Below are 16,431 nucleotides of genomic sequence, written 5' to 3'. Positions count from 1 at the left end.
CTGTGTGTGTATTACCCAGCAAAGGATCAAGGCTGCCCCTTTACTCCTTGTGCTAAGCACAGAGGCTATCCGGAGAGAGGCAGGGATTCCCCATTTGCCCCCTGGTGACAAGCACAGCTCAACTGCCCTCCCCAACAGTGGCTCTGACAGTGAATCAGACACACAGGCCTGAATCTAGTCAGCAGGTCGGGGTAGGAAGGAAGCGTGTAGCTGCTGAGTTCTGTCCTCCCCAGCAGGGGTCACTGTGACCAGTGCTTAATTTAGAGTGAAAGAGGTGCCGGGGCTCAAGCAATGATTTACTTTCAAAACTGATGCGGCAAATCCAAAGGTGCCGGGGCTATGAACTGCCAAGCCTAGAGATGCCGGGGCTCAGCCCTAGCACAAATTAAGCACTGACTGTGACTCTAAGGAAGGGAAATCCTGTGGGCCTGGGGAGATTGCAGGGTGTGGATTACATCCCCTGCAGCAAGTCAGACACAAAGACGGGGGTATCTGCCTTTCTCGGGGGGATGCGAGTGTGAGCTTCAGAAACGATATTCCAAAACAGAACTTTAAAAACAAAGGCAACAAGTTGAGGGTGAGGAGTGGAGTCGCTGCGACGCTTTCCCCCAGAGGGCTGCCATAAACTACAGTACAAAAATAAAGATTTTAAATGGAAATTAAAAGGCTGGAGTTGATCGTCGGTATCACATCCTGAGGCCTCTGGCTTGTAACAACTAGAAAACGAGAGAGAGACAAAGAACAAAACCAAAGGCAGAGAGAAATCAAGCATGGAGGAGAGAGGGAGAGCAACACAAATCGAGAGGAAGAGGAAAAGCAAAGTGACAGGAGATGAGAGAACAGAAAAGAAAGAGACATGAAAAAGGAGGGAGGGAGAGAAAGAGAGAGGAAGGAAAATCCATGTGAGTAAAATATACTGACTCAGTATAATTCTCAGGCCCCACAGCTAAGGGCAGAGAGACCCCTAAACAGAGGGATGGAGAGAGCCTGGCAAATACCAGAGAACCAATGACTCCCCCTAATCTAAGGGGTGTGGGAAGAGGGGTTCAGGAACCCCCAATTTAGCACAAATCCTGTAAACACCCTAAAAAGATTGAAGCAAGGCCCTTTCTCAGGCCTCCTCACCCCCTTCACCACACAACTAGGGCAGCGAGCCCAAGTTCTCTTTCTCTCTGCCAAAAATTGGGGCACACTTCACACAGAGCTGCCTAGTTTCTATTTTCATCCCCAGAACGCTTACCCTGTCAGAATCTGTTGGGAAACGCCCACCTGGCAAAGGTTGCTTTTAAAGGCAGGGAAATATATGGAAATCCTCATGCAAAATATTCTTTCATCTATCAAGAGGAGGATTAAACAGTAGCTTCTGGGGAAAAGTCCTGTGTTCACATATGCCAGGCAGAAATACAGCATTCTCCCCAGCTCCCCATCTATCTTCCTTGCCCTTGTTCCCATCCCTCTCAATGTCTCACAGCTTTACTCTTCCTTCTGCTACCAGAGCCTCTAGTCCAGAACTGTAAGGCCTGCTTAAAAAGTAAGACACACACAAAAAGAATCAGAAAAGCACAGAGTAAGGAAAGAATCAACCACTCCCTGCCCCCACCAAAGACCTACAAACCAGGGCCAGATCCATAAGAGGGGAGGCGATGAGAGTCACTCATGCAGAGCTCAGAGTCATATCTGAGAGTGCAGACAGGTAACACACCTGCAGAGGAGGAAGAGTGAGGAGCAGGAGGAGACAGGATCCTGAGCAGGGAGCACACAGGACCCCAGAAGTGGAAGGTGACAGGGGAGGCAGGAAACCAGGTGCACGAGGAGAGAGAGAGAGAGAGAGAGAGAGGGAAGAGGGGAGTGGAGGGAGGGATTCTTGGGGAAAGAACTGTGTGGAAGGGAGGAAGTAGGAGAGAGGTGACAAGAACCCCATGGGCGGGAAGGGAGCAGGAGAGGGAATCTGGACAGGAGAAAGAATTAGCAGAATCCCGAGTAGATTAATTTGCTGCAAATAAAAATAAAAAAAACAATAAGTTAAATATAAAGTAGCAGCCATGTGTAATAGATCTCCCACCTCTACCACTGTGACCTCAGCCCCACTGCATCCCCTGCTCCCTGGAGTGGTTCCCTCAGCCCCTTCCCTAGTGCTTCCCTGACACTAGCTGTGTGGACTCTCACCAGACGGGAACGGACGGCTTTATGGTTGGGTTTTTATTATTATCATTTTCCTCAGGGATTTGATGCACCTTTCTCCTCTGCCTCCTCCTCCTCCTGCTCCTGCTCTTCCTCCTCTGGATCCTCCTCTGTGCTCTGCGGCCCAGCGTGCAGTACAAAGGGAAGAAAGATCGGAGACACTTGCAAGACCTGCCATGGTGATTCTTGTTCATGCGCAAGGGCTCAAAGCAGCGGCCAGATTTGGATATAGGGAGGAACGGCCTGAAGACCTTTAGGGTTCAGAGAAATTCAGGCTCTCTCTGGAACCCTGACCGGAGATTGCCCATGGGAATCAGGCAGGTACGTCTCCCCACATAGAAATGCAGAGGGTTGTCAGGGACTGATGGATTTTGGTCCTTCCCATGTTCTGTGTCTACCAAGAAAGCATACCCCAAGGGAGTTTCTCACCTCCCTCTCTGGCCTGAAGGTGAGGAGGGTGCCTCCCATTTCCACACACCACAACTCAGTGGAGAAAGCGTTCCTCGCTCTCCAGAAAGAGGATATGGTGCTCTAGTCAGCAAACAAAGGTACCCACTGCAAAGCATTCTGGGTATTCACACACTGATGGGTCTGATGATAGTGACACACTCAGCGTGGGTAGGAGATGAGGAGGCAGACTGGGGAGGCACAAGAAGGACAGAGGTACCTTGTTATAGTGATTTGCCACACACACAAGGTCCTGTTCATTAGGAGGTAGCACTTTATGACTCTGAACAAAGGGACAGGCCATGACATTTCACCACCTGGTTAGCTCACCGCTGAGGGGGAGGGAGGAAACAGAGAAGAGGCTCTTATGGTGATGAAGATAAGCCATTAACACGGACGGTGAAGTGCAGGTTGGTCTCACCTTGGCTTTGTGGCTAGGCTCAGAGCTCAGACCATTGGGTGAGTTGTACAGCTCTTTGGAGACCACGCACAGGAACTCTGTCTGGTCCTCATTCCCATAGTTATAGGATGACCCGATATTCACCAACTGGAAATCACAAAAGGAACAAAGTCAAAGATCTCACACATGCTTTGCTACACGTCCACTTCTCACTGGGAACAGGGATATAAACAACGCCCTTAGGGAGCATGGAGTCAGATACTTATGTGCTACTCCCATCAAGAAACCAGAGGGACTGAGGACTAAACAGAGGCTGTGACACAGAGACCTGCGGGTGGAGCTGCTGTACACAAAGAACTGTAACCTCACTCAGATTCCTTCAGGCTCCCCAGAGAAGAGGTGGCAGAGAAATGAGATCGACTCAGTGATGAGCTGCCAAAATCTTACCAGTTCCCCCCTCTCCCCACGAGGGGGTTGTGGCCCGTGCCCGCCCCCCCGGGACCCCTGCCCCATCCACCCCCCTCCCCTGTCTCCGGACTGCCCTCAGAACCGGGCACGATGGTATCGTTGGCCACAGTAGTGGGTGCCCACCCCGCCCCGCCCCTAAGAGCCAGAGGGACCTGCCGGGGGGCAAGGTGGGGAGTCCCGGCGGTACTTACCTGGGGTGGCTCCCAGGAAGCATCCGGCAGGTCCCTCTGGCTCCTAGGGGCGGGGTAGCGAAGCTAGGGGGGAAGCAGGGGGAGCAGCTGCACCCCCAATGATCACATCAAAAGTGGCACCTTAGGCACCGACTCCGTGAGTGCTCTGGGGCTGGAGCATCCACGGGGAAAATTTGGTGGGTGCAGAGCACCCACCTGCAGCTCCCCGCCTGGCCCCAGCTCACCTCCACTCCGCCTCCTCCCCTGAACACGCCGCCCTCCTTCGCCACCCCTCCCACTTCCTGCGAATCAGCTGATCGGCAGGAAGCCTGGGAGGGCTGAGAAGCAGGCGGCGGCTTTGCGCTCAGGCCCAAGGAGGCGGAGGTGAGCTGGGACGGGGAGCGGTTCCTCTGCGCGCCCCCTGGGTTACCTGCTGCAGCGCAGGCGGCCTTCCTCACGCCCCCCCCCCCCCCCCCCCCCCCGCCCCAGCTCACCTCCGCCTCCCTGGGCCTGAGCAGGAAGTTCAGTTTTTGGCCACTTGTTAAATTTAGAAGCCCTTTGAGAACCAGTTGTCCCTCATGGGAGAGCCACTTCTAAAAGGGCTTCTAACTTTAACAACCGGTTCCAGCAAACCAGCTCCAGCTCACCACTGGCTCTACTGGCATTGTACCTGGTGAGTAAACAATACCACAGGGGAAGTGGTGTATTCTGGTGCCTTGGTGTTCGAGCACGTTCCCTGTCTCTTCTCTAGCCCACACATCCTACTCTACCTGCTCAAAGCGCCATCCATCTGACATAGTGGAAACCATCTGAGTGAGCTCTTCTTCCTGGCACTGCAGCACCCGGTACACATGCTTCGGAGGCCCCTGTGAGGAAAGTGAGGCACGTTGCTGAGGAACTCTGCCTTGGGGGCAGATGTTCCGGCAGGAAATTGAGCCAAGTGGCTTCATACCCTCAAAAGATTCTGAGTGTTATTCTGTGACAAAAGCTGATACGCCTCTGGCTGGGATTATAAAAATGAGGGGCCTACAAAAAGGTACACCCGCAACCCAACTTCATATTGCCCTGCCCAAAAAGGGGTGGTATGAGAGGACAAAGGTTTCTGCAGGATCACACCTCAGGTGCAGCAGGAGAGCACATGGATTAAAAGGATCTACCGTGAGGAGGGGAAGGGTCCAGCACCCAGCATAGGCCACGCTCATTCTTACAGGAAGTTTGCATTTGTTATCATTGTTAATGAACGCCACTGATATAAGGCCGGGGTTCTCAAACTGGAGGTCAGGAAGTTATTAGGTGGGGGGTCGTGAGCTGTCAGTCTCCACCCCAAACCCTGCTTTGCCTCCAGAATTTATAAGGGTGTTAAATATATTTAAAAAGTGTTTTTAATTTACAAGGGGAGGTCGCACTCAGAGGCTTGCTGTGTGAAAGGAGTAACCAGTACAAAAGTTTGAGAACCTCTGATATAGTGCCATAAATGCCCACTGTGCTCGAGTGTGGAGGCACAGAGCAAAGCAGTCTCTACTTCAGGGAGTTTACAAACTAAGGCAGACAGGACAAAAAGGAATGCAAGTTCAGACATGGGATCAGTGCACAGGGAAAGAGACCATGGAGAGATTACTGGTGAAGCCAAGTAGTAGCTCTGCTGCAGGATTCCTGAGTGACCCTGGGGGGGAAAACACTCTCTGTGTTTGTTTCCAATCTGCAAAATGGGGGTAATAAGCCTGTTTTTCTCCCACCCTTTGTCTTGTCTACTTAAACTGCAGGCTCTTTGGAGGCAGGAGCTGTCTCTGACTGTGTTTGTACAGTGCCTGGCACAATAGGGCTCTAATTTCAGTGTGAGAGTCTATGTGTTACAGTATTGCAAATAATAAACAATTTTTAACTCTTATTATTACTGGAAGAAATGGGTATTAAAGAGCGATTTGAAAGAGGTAATCACAGCCAAAGATGGAGGAGTCATGCCTTAGTGATCTTCCCCACTATAGACATCCCCTCCGCCTCCCACAGCATTAATGCCTCAGTGACTCCCCACCGATATCCCTGCCTCCCACAGTGATAGAGCACTAAAAGTGCACTAAAAGGAACAGGCTGGCTTCTTTCTGGAGTTGCAGGAGCACACAGACAATGCATCTTCCACAAACCATCCCCTTCCCACACTGAAATAGCCCCTGCAACTAATGCCCTGTCTGGAGGTTCAGGATATCGCACCCTTCCAGATCAGAAAAGCACAGCATCCAGTGCCACCTCTGGGACTTCCATTTTATTTTAACTACAATGAAGGTTTCCTGCTGGTGGAAGATTTCATGACACAGCATATATCAGTGGAATCATCCCTGCGTATTTATGTGCCAACAAACAACTCCCATTTATGTGACCGGGCCAGCTGGGCTGACACACCAGGAATTGAACCAAGAACCTCCAGAACTAAAAGCCTTGGCTGCTACAGCTTGAGCTAAAGCTCTGTGGCTCGGGGCTGTAACAACTCATATCCTCTGCAGATAGGCACAGAGTGGGATCAGTAACAGTCACCCACCAGTGGGTTATTTTTCCACGGCACTTTCCCACTGTCCCTCCCCTATTTGACCTCTCTTCTAGCTTTCCATCCACCCTGCCCCTCTCCATTTCCCCTCAGACCTGTGTTATGGTGTAGTTCTTCTCCTCCAGTCTGTCCTTGATTATTCTGATTAAAGGGCCGATGTTATAGAATTCAGCTTCTTCTAGAACCCCTAGACACACCCAGAGCGCAAAAGACATGGGAATAAGTATCTGTCCTTCTTAGTCCCATTTCCCAGTACTCAGAGCTTCCTGAAGAGAAAGCCCCATCTGGCTGCTTCAGGAATTCACATGCCTGTACCAAGAACTCTCTCCCCTGGGGAGAAGGGACACCACAACATCCCACATTAACAGTTCTCTGCTGCCTGGAAGCTCTTACACCTGGGGATTGAATTCAGGCCCCTTTTACTACTGTATCAAGGGGAGGCGCAGGGGTGTCTAACCTGGTTACGATGTCAGGGCTCTACAAGTGAAGACAGAACCCTAACTCTTCTCTGGTTAATGTTCCCAGGATTCACCCTACTGGGAAGTGCATCTATATCCCTACCCTGGCTGTTATTCCAGGAGGAGGACACTACCCACTAATACCTGATCCCAGGCTTGCGGGTTATTTTCCCAGGGAGGGTTCAGGGCTCTACCTATTGGGCACTGAACTCAGGCACCCTGATTACTGACCCAGAGTGTCTATGAACTAGAGTGAATTTAGGCCACTAGCTACTTAAGGGCTCATTCTTGCCCTGCTGGTTACTGTCCTGTAGGCTCTGTTCAGCAGGGATTAAACCCAGACCCCTCAGTTACTGAGTGCTATCCACTTGGGAGCGAATCCTGTTTATTGTTGTAGGTACTGAGCCTAGTCTTCTGGTCCCCATCCTGGGCCTGTTGCTGATCTCTGAATAGCACTTTACCCCAAAGCAGGTAAACAAAGATGTGTGTTTCACTTCATTAACCTACAGTAGCTGCATCTGTCCGCTCCCCTGAGACAAACATGATCATGTTTGTTAACAGGGAGGGTGCGGGGCACCTTATGGGTCCACAAGGGAGAACGATGCCTAGGAACCAGCATTCAGTGACTACACAGGTTCTCTCTTGAGATCAGTACATAGACAGGGCAAGCAGGTGAGATTTAGTTGCCCCTAACCATCCCACGTAGGCCTACGGTACACTGAAAAGTTTCCTGGCATTGCTACGTCAGTCAGGGGTATGAAAAAACCACACAGCTGACCGACATAGCTATGCTGACAAAACCCCTAGTGTAGACGCAGCTCTGTCAACAGAAGTGGATTTCCATCAACATAGCTAACTTTGTCCGGGGAGACAGCATTCCTGCAATGACAGAAAAACTCTGACAGCATTGTCATGCTGGCATAGTCTCCATAGTATAGATAGACTCTGAGATTCCCTCAGAGCTTCTCATTCTCCCACCCCATTAGTCCCTCTCTCACATACACTGGGAGAAATGGCATGCTGGGGAGGAAATCAATAATACTGTAAAGCATTCTCAGTCACTTAGGGCTCAAACCCTGTGGGGTTAACACCAGGGAAGGCCATCCATTTCTTACTTGTTAATTCATCAGAGATCCTACCTACCAGAGATCCACCACTACCATGGCCTAGCCACTCCTTTCCCAGCCCCAGTGACAAAAGCTTCATGCTCCAAGTAGTGGAGCACGGGTGAGGAAATCAGTGTGCACAGGGTTGAATCAGCATGAGTTCACCCTACCATAATATCATACCATCACTAGGAATAAGGGGAAATTCCAGCAAGCTTTTTCTCCCAACTCTCATTCATTTTATTGTATGGCAAATGGGACACAAAGAGTTCCCCGGGATGTGGGCTCCAAAGATAGCTGTCTCAAAAATCCTAGCACAGGGGAGAGGGCCTGCCACTGGGGGGAATTTTTTAGACAGCAGAATTGGATATGGTCAGGAGACTGGGGTTAACAGCACCTACTGTAACCCACCTCTAAGAGAGGGATTGGGTGTGAAGAGGGAGTTTTCTGGGTTTCAACACTCACCCTCCTCAGCCATGTCTTTATTCAGTACCAGCTTGCCATGACGGAGGAAATTCAGGATAGGTCCAAAATATGTGGGGTCCCGGTCTATTAGGTACGCACCAGTTTCATCCTAACAATATAGAGACAAGCCATGATGGGAAGAACCCAGGGGGGAAACTTGCCACTGACCCTAACTTCTCTAGACAATGGAGTACAATAAAATAATAACTGTAGTAATCCTGGGTTACATTTCTATAGCTCCTTTGATCCAGTGGACAGGGCACAGGACTGAGGATGAGGAAACCTGGGTCCTTTTGGCTGTTGATTTTAGGGAATTCACTTAATTTTTCTGTGCCTTGTTTTCCCTGTGAAAAATGGGGATAATGATTAGTGCTGGTCAGGAAACAGTTTTCCAGTCTTGTGAGAATTTTTGAGATTTCAATAATTTTTTCCACCCCAAATTGGGATGAAAAGTCAAAATCTCAACACAAAAAATTATGAATGGAAAATTCAAAAAGAAAAACATTCAAACCAGAGAGATCAAAACATTTCAGTTCAACTTTGACTGTGTCATTTGTTTAACATTTTTAATCTTAAAATAACTTAAAATTTCAAACCAAAACATAATTTTAATCCCAAACCCAGTATTTTCCATTTTGAAAATGTCAAAGTGGGACATTTCAACAATTTCAAAATGTTTCTTTTCCCTGAAAAACAAGAAATTCAAAAAAATGGACCCTTTCCCAGGAACAGCTTGGTTTTGATGAATCAGCATTTTCCAAGGAAAAACCATTTTATCAAAAAATCCCTGACCTGATCTACTAATGATACCTACTCACCTTTGTAAAGTGATCTGAGAGCTAAATATTAAAAGTAGCATATAAGAGCTAACTTTAGGATCCCAAAGCACTTCCCAAACGACATGCATATAGTACTACAGAAAAGCAGCCACCTCTGGGGTGGAAGGCTGCAGTCAGCTGATACACATCACACTGCAAAACAGTAGGGAGAAGAGGCATGTTTGAAAGTACAATGGGTTAAATCAATTCTCTAATTTGTTTCATGTTCTCTATGTATATAAATCTCCCTACTGTATTTTCCACTGAATGCATCCGATGAAGTGAGCTGTAGCTCACGAAAGCTCATGCTCAAATAAATTGGTTAGTCTCTAAGGTGCCACAAGGAGTCCTTTTCTGTTTGCGAATACAGACTAACACGGCTGCTACTCTGAAACATCTCTAATTTAAAGTACCCTGGGACTTCTAACATTCAGGCAGAACCTAAATACACATGCAGCGCAAACTGCACAGTACTCTCAATTTATCTCCTTTGAAAGAGCAAAGGGCTGAACGGATCCTGCTGGGGCCCCAGGTCTTGGTATTTCATCCCTGAGGTGCAGACCCCGCAAGCCTTTCCTATATATAATATGATTCTATAAGGCTAGCAGGGAGATCCTGGAATAAAAAGACGTGATGTGGACTCTGGTCTCAGCAGGGCTCCTACCTCTTCAGCCTGTACTGGGAGGAGGAGACTGGAAGAAGCGCTCTGTGTAAGCTGGGAAGCTTGTCTGGTGCAATAAAGAAAACGTACCTCCCGCACCTTGTGTCTCTGGCGGGAGGCTACTTATTGTGGCTCTACATGGTAAAGCCAAGTCTCCTTGTCAGGCCTGAGTCCCACCCACGGAGCTGGGCGTGTGACAGAGGGAGAAAGGAGGGCGCCTCTTGCGGGGCTGGTGCAAAGCGTCCCAGACCGGTGGCGCGGGGAGGCAGAGGAGACGGGTGCTCTGTGTGCCACACAGCCCCGGGCTGGCGGGCCTGTTCGGTCCCCACTGTTAAGCCACAGCCTCCTCCCGTTCCACAGAGGGGACGGGACGGGCCCACCCCCCGAAGAGGCTCTGGCTGGCACGCAGGGAGTGAGTCCCCCGGGGGGGAGAGGGACGGGGTCTCGCTCCAATCACCCCTGCGCGCGCGCCGCGCCGCGCCGTCCGTCCCGCTGCCTCCCCAGCTCCGTCCATCCCGCTCCCTCTGGACCCTGTACTAGGACCCCGCCTTCCCCCGCCGGAGCTAGCTCCTCCCAGCCCGGCCTGCGCTCTGCTTTGATCCCACCCAGCTCAGGGCTCCGCGCTGCCCCCCTGGGCGCGCCGCAGCCGCAGCCGCAGCCACCCCCCTCCCCAGTGCGGGTCCGGGCGGCCAGCAGGCGCCAGCTCGCCGCTTACCCGGTCTGACTGCAGCTCCTCCCCCTGGCACAAGCGGCAGAGGAACGATTTCTGCTCCCGGCACAGGGTCTGCCTGGTGGTGAGGAAAACCGTGCCCCCGACGTTCAGCCGGACCCACTTGGCCCGGCTGCTGTTTGCGGGCTGCGGCGGGTGGCTCTCCCAGGTCAACGAAACCCTCTCTGGAGCCTGCGTTTCCTCCCCTCCTCCTTCCATCCTCATCTCTCCCTCTCCGTCCCTCCCAGGCTGGAGACGCCCCTGCAGGTGTTGGGCACTGGAGGATTCTGGGACCTGTAGTTTATCTGGTGCTCTCCACCCCAGAGGTGGCTGCATTTCACGGGTGCTCAAAGTGGGCAGCTATGGGATCTTTGGGGAAGAACGATTCTGTATCAATGGCATGTCTGTTATTACTAACGATGGGCACAAGGGACAAAACCCAGCTCCTCATTCTGAACACTCCCCAAATTCCAGGGGTGCCAGGATAATGGGTTTGCCTTGGGGCCTCTCTCTGGTCGCTGCTGTTCAGTTGATAGCTGTAGGTTACTTTGAAATAATATGTAAACCCTGTTAATATGACCACATTACATCGTCTCTGCGATTGCTCACCAAAGAATCCTGAGAGCTGTAGTTTTGCATAGCCCACTCTGCCTGCCGCAGGATCTGCAGTGTTATCTATGCCGCCACTGCTGCTGCACGGGGTGATGAGTGCTAGAGGATTCTGGAAGCTGCAGTTTACACACCTTCTGAGCAGGGTGTTGCAGGCAGTGGTGCTTTGGGTTGAGGAGAAAACTGTTCTCTGCTCTGTGCCTATGTGTTGGATGTGGCTCAGTCTTCCAATGCTGAACCAGCCAGATCTCTTTCATGTTCTCCTTTTGCCCAGCAGGGTGTCCAACTATCATAGCATTCACTTCTCTGCTATTGCAGCAAGACACTCATAGAGGATTCGAACTATTTTGGTCATTGAGACTATGTGGGTGCTCATGCATGTAGGGGACCAGTGTCCACTATCAAAGCCCTGTTGTTGTTTTTTTAATTTATCTGCAGTGATGATCACCTAGTCAGCAAGTTTTCCCCTTGGCTGCTACCCCATCACCAACTCCAAACTTGCCTTGCATAAACCTCCCTTTCCTGGATGGGTGTCTCTATGTTTATGCAGTCCCAGGCCTTGCCCGCACCCCCATCCAGGGGATTAACTCATTCACAAGACCTACCTCTGTCTCTTCTGAGTGCCCCATTTGTGGCGGGGGAGGGGGGAAGGTTTTGAGAAGGAAGAGAGGGTGCCCTTTTGGAAGTTAAGTTGCACATGACCCCTGGCCCAGGTGAAACACGCAAACTTTATCTATCCCCTCAACTATGCTTCTACCATGCCCAACAGAGGTCATCTGACTTATTAACTGCAACCACCTTTGCCAACATTTCAAACAGTATTCACATCAGGCAGAAAAACACAGGTAGCTTCCCTCCCAAAGGCTAACACTGGCCCAAAGCCACCCGCCCAAACAGGTACCTGACCCTTTCCTGCCAGGGCAATAGCCATAAAGTGCAGTGCTGAAATGTAGGCACACGTCTATTAACCTTACAGTTGGGTCTTTTCTTGGGTCTCACACACACACACACCCTTTCTTTTTTTTATTCCATTTAGGGAGCTAGTTCTCTGGTACAATTCAGTCCCTTTATGCCATATAAGGGGCATAAAGGCAACAGTTTTCCCCACAGGTGAGTAACCAAGTCTAAAGGGGTTCCCTGGAAAACAGAGCCAGCCTACCCCACTCCTCTCTAGCGAAGGGGGTGTGCCGGGGGTAGGAGGTAATGTGGCTGGAATATGCTGTCCTCTAGCTATTTTCAGCTGCTGAGTAGTCCCTAGGCCACCACTGCTGAGTGTAAATATGAACAGCCTTGAGTCTCCTCTAATTTAGAAGAGAAGACAGATAGACAGGCCCCTGGATGCACAAAGAATATAAACTATAGGTGGCATAGTCACTTTTGCTCCCCTGCTCCTTAACTCTATATGGCATACCTTGGTTAGAGTGGAGACTCAGGCCCAAACCCTTATTGTCTGTCATCTATTTTTTCCTCTTATCCCCCCCATCTATCTCCTTTTTCTCCAGCCTCCGTCCTTCAATTCCTTAGCCTGCATCTCTTTCCCCACTTTTCTCTGCCCCACTCCCTATCCATCTCTTTCCTTCTACAGCTGCAGATGATCCAGGGAAGGTCTTTAGTCATAGCATGAGTTCTTCTGTCAGCACTGGCCTCTGTTTGTTGCCCAGATGTCAGGATCTGGCCCACCCACAAGAATGAAGTCATCATGGAAGGAAGGGCAAATTGTTAACACCTAACCCACCATATGTAATGCATCCCAGCTGCTCCCTGGGAATTGATCAGGAGACAAACACCCCCTCACCCACCTCTCTCTTCAAGCTGTCTAGGACAATGGGTGTTATGATCAACAGGGACCTTTCTTTAATCAAATATATTGAGGCCACTGTCCTTGTACAGGTGTAACCAAGAGCAGATTAACTCTCCGAATGCACTGAATCAAATACCCCTGATGTCTGCTGGGGGAGATTTTCAGCTCCAAGACTTAAGGTGGTGGCCTTGTGAAAATGACTGCCATTACGCTAGGGCTTCAACTCAGCAAGGTACTGAAGCACATAACTAATTGTAAGCACACGAACAGTCCCATGCAAGTCAGTGCAAGTACCTGAAAAAGAGCTCTATGTAAGTTTGTCTCTCTCACCAACAAAAGCTGATCCAATAGAAGCTATTACTTCACCCACCTTGTCTTGCTAATATCCTGGGAGCAACACTGCCTACAGGGGGAGTACTCTCATTCCTAGCGTTAGGCATGTGTAAGTATCATGCTGAATTGGAACATAGCATCTGAAAGTTGCACAATTGCATGGCTGCAGGACATTAACAGCCTGAAACAAACAACAGAGAGGTATGCTGTCCCTTTCTTATTTGGTCTACAGGTCTCTCCCAGGGAAACTGAAATATACCTACCAAGGATGAAACAAATACTGCAGTCACTTCATCAGCACAGCTTTCTTCATAGAGAATAAGGGTATGTCTACACTGGAAGTGTAATTTGCCACCTGGATAGACATACCTGCGCTAGCTGTGATCGAGTTAGCACGCTAAAAACAGCAGCGTAGCTGCAGCCGCAGCCGCACAAACTGCATGACAGCCTAGCAGCCCCAAGCATGATCCAGTCTGAAACTGCAGGTACGTCCTCGGGCTGGCTGCTCACACTGCTGCAGCTTCACTGCTGGTGCAGGTCTGTCTGTCGGAGCTGGATTTCATAATTTTATTAAGATGATGTTGAAGTAAAAAGAAAACGGTACAGAGTTTAAGCATAGAAGTTTCTGGTTATCAGGGAATAAGGTACAGATTATCAAGGGGTGCGAAATTTGGTTTAGGAATGGGTGGCGTAAGGAATACATAATCTCCCCCATTGGTAGTAAAAGTTTAACCGGTTAAAGTACAGACACTGAGATATGCGGGTATGTTGTCCATATAATGGTTATGTTCAGGGGTGGAGTATAATGAGTGGATACGATGATGGGGATGGATCTACCCTCATTTGGTGGGATTTAATGTTCAGTGAGTTTATGGTTCCAGTTCATATGGTCCAATGGAAAAAGTCTCTCAGTCCCTCTCCCATAGTTGATGCACGATGTCGTACCGGCTCACACCTTACACCTGCTCCAGCTCCACTGTAGACGTATGCTGGATATATGTAGCTGTGGTAACTAAACACTCCCTGTGGAGGGGTACAGAGCAAGATGCCTCTGTGATCTAGGAAGGAGAAGCCCCAGCTATACTGTCCTGGGCTCAGTTCAGGAGAAAAACCTTTAAACTCATTAAATGTTTTTATTATGTAACCTTTTAAATAGATACTTTCTTTTTAAAAAAAACAGGATTTCAAGTTCCCCAGGAACAATGGTGGATGCAGAACTGGCTGAGAACAAATCAGAGTCCAACTACGAGGAGAAACCTAAATTGCTCCTCCACTCATCTTCCTCACTCAGTGTCTAATCAGGAGGGATCATCCCAGCTGATGAGTCCAGCCTGAATCAATTATTCCACCAACCCATAACAAGTGCTTCCTCCCCCTAATAAGACGCTGTAAAAAGGCATCTTCCATGCCCAGAAAAATGGGTTGTAGGCAAGAAGGGGGAGGGGAGTAGGGGGAAGGGACTAGAACCATGTGTTTAGATTTGTCACCCCAGACCTTCACTCAATACCACTATGATTTTAAAAACAGGAAAGGCTAAGACCATCTCCCAAAGCCTGTTCCAAGGCAATCTGTCTGCACCGCAGGGACAGAAGCATTGCTTCAGAGGGTCTTGCCTCTGCCCTCAGAGATGACCTCTCCAGGCCGAGCCCGCATGTACCACTCCACCCAGGCACCATCGTAGACAGCCACGTCTGGCTTGCCACAGAGGTACGCCCCCAAGGCCACATGGCAGGCAGTGACTCCCGAGCCACATGTGGCTACCACTGGCTTTGAGAGGTCCACTTTCTTCTCCTGGAATAAGCTGCGGATCACTTCAGGGGTCTTCTCAAAGCCAGCTTCTGTGAGGAAATCCAAGAAGGGGATGTTCAGGGAGCCAGGGATATGACCAGGCTCAATTCCTGGAGGAAGAGGAAGGAGACCAACGCAGACAGGAGTTAATTTTTACATCACGGAGGGTTCCATCGCACAACCCCTTCTTGACTACCCTCCACGCATACTCATGCCTTGGCAACCCTCCCTCTACAGCCACTGCACAAGGTTATGTGAGGGTTAATGTCTGTATGTTTGACCACAAGGCATCATATCAAAGCTAAATATTATTAAAGTGATGGGGTGTGTGGGAGCTACCTTCTCTTCCGCCTCCCCAGGTCCCCAAGAGATTGAGTGCACTGCTGCCTCTGAACCATGGGACTCTGCATTCATACTAAAATACACAGCTTTCTTCACTTCTTGTACGGACGGAAAGTCACTTTCTGGGGTGCAGCTCTAACAGCTTGGGGTAGGGATAGGAGCACCCTCTTTCAGCCGCATGTGTTAGTCACAATGTATGCAACATCACTTCTATATGCTTGATTTGGGACTCAGCTGTGGCAACAGGTGAATCAGCTGAGAGGAGGGATAGTTTTAGGGTGAAGGCAAGGAATGGGACTCAGAAAATCTTATTTCTATTCCTTCCTCTGCCACAGATTTCCTGTTTGACCTTAGATGTGTATCATAATCGCTGTGTGCCTCAGATTCCCAGCAGGAGAACAGCCATAATTAGGAATAGTTAGTTATTATAGTTAGGAATCATTAGCGAACAGGATGTAAGGAATCATTAAAAAGGGATAAAGAATAATATGGAGAATATCTTATTGCCTTTATATAAATCCATGGTATGCTCACATCTTGAATACTGCGTACAGATGTGGTCTCCTCAACTCAAAAAAGATATACTGGCATTAGAAAAGTTTCAGAGAAGGGCAACTAAAATGATTAGGGGTTTGGAACAGGTCCCATATGAGGAGAGATTAAAGACGCTAGGACTTTTCAGCTTGGAAAAGAGGAGACTAAGGGGGATATGATAGAGGTATATAAAAGTATGAGTGGTGTGGAGAAAGTGAATAAGGAAAAGTTATTTATTTGTTCCCATAATATAAGAACTAGGGGCCACCAAATGAAATTAATGGGTAGCAGGTTTAAAACAAATAAAAGGAAGTTCTTTTTCACACAGTGCACAGTCAACCTGTGGAACTCCTTGCCTGAGAAGGTTGTGAAGGCTAGGACTATAACCGGGTTTAAAAGAGAACTAGATAAATTGATGGAGGTTAAGTCCATTAATGGCTATTAGCCAGGATGGGTAAGGAATGGTGGCCCTAGCCTCTGTTTGTCAGAGGGTGGGGATGGATGGCAGGAGAGAGATCACTTGATCATTACCTGTTAGGTTCACTCCCTCTGGGGCACCTGGCATTGGCCACTGTCGGCAGACAGGATACTGGGTTGGATGG

At 49.4% G+C, this 16,431-nt stretch overlaps 2 protein-coding genes across 15 annotated transcripts in view; both read right to left on the bottom strand.

Moving 5' to 3' along the window:
- Positions 1 to 559: 559 nt before the first annotated feature.
- KCTD17 (potassium channel tetramerization domain containing 17) lies at positions 560 to 10,892 on the bottom strand. Of its 9 annotated transcripts, none has more exons than XM_073325530.1 (8): positions 10,429 to 10,510; positions 9,053 to 9,205; positions 8,235 to 8,343; positions 6,301 to 6,392; positions 4,437 to 4,532; positions 3,050 to 3,175; positions 2,235 to 2,432; positions 623 to 1,993 (listed from the first exon to the last, which is right to left on the bottom strand). In XM_073325530.1, exons 3-8 carry the CDS (start codon positions 8,245 to 8,247, stop codon positions 1,655 to 1,657), a joined length of 864 nt encoding a protein of 287 aa, XP_073181631.1. In that variant the 5' UTR covers positions 8,248 to 8,343; positions 9,053 to 9,205; positions 10,429 to 10,510; the 3' UTR covers positions 623 to 1,654. The 9 variants fall into 9 exon arrangements, with proteins under 9 accessions (XP_073181645.1, XP_073181654.1, XP_073181631.1 ...); XM_073325493.1 differs by lacking the exons at positions 9,053 to 9,205; positions 10,429 to 10,510 and adding exons at positions 8,462 to 8,578; positions 10,171 to 10,409; XM_073325544.1 differs by lacking the exon at positions 9,053 to 9,205 and having other exon boundaries at positions 560 to 716; positions 2,235 to 2,298; positions 10,429 to 10,684.
- Positions 10,893 to 13,718: 2,826 nt separating this feature from the next.
- MPST (mercaptopyruvate sulfurtransferase) overlaps positions 13,719 to 16,431 on the bottom strand; it is a 34,137-nt gene continuing 31,424 nt past the window's right edge. For all 6 annotated transcript variants that reach the window (XM_073325434.1, XM_073325454.1, XM_073325444.1 and 3 more), the window contains exon 3: positions 13,719 to 15,063. In XM_073325434.1, coding sequence (XP_073181535.1) covers positions 14,765 to 15,063 — 299 coding nt within the window. In that variant the 3' untranslated portion in view covers positions 13,719 to 14,764. The remainder of the gene's footprint in view (positions 15,064 to 16,431) is intronic.

This window comes from Lepidochelys kempii, chromosome 1 (genome assembly GCF_965140265.1).
Source record: "Lepidochelys kempii isolate rLepKem1 chromosome 1, rLepKem1.hap2, whole genome shotgun sequence".
Taxonomy (NCBI): Eukaryota; Metazoa; Chordata; order Testudines; family Cheloniidae; genus Lepidochelys; species Lepidochelys kempii.
Note: the sequence above shows the minus strand (reverse complement) of the source record. Positions and strands in the feature narration are given on the sequence as shown.

What these genes read in the sequence shown, in the direction of transcription:
- KCTD17 (XM_073325484.1), bottom strand. Translation starts at nt 10,647, where the DNA reads ATGAGGATGGAAGGAGGAGGGGAGGAAACGCAGGCTCCAGAGAGGGTT. An exon ending in AGGAGCTGCAGTCAGACCGG is followed by an intron (nt 8,344 to 10,428) that starts GTAAGCGGCGAG and finishes CTATATTGTTAG; the next exon opens with GATGAAACTGGTGCGTACCT. An exon ending in ATGGATGGCGCTTTGAGCAG is followed by an intron (nt 3,176 to 4,436) that starts GTAGAGTAGGAT and finishes TGTGATTTCCAG; the next exon opens with TTGGTGAATATCGGGTCATC.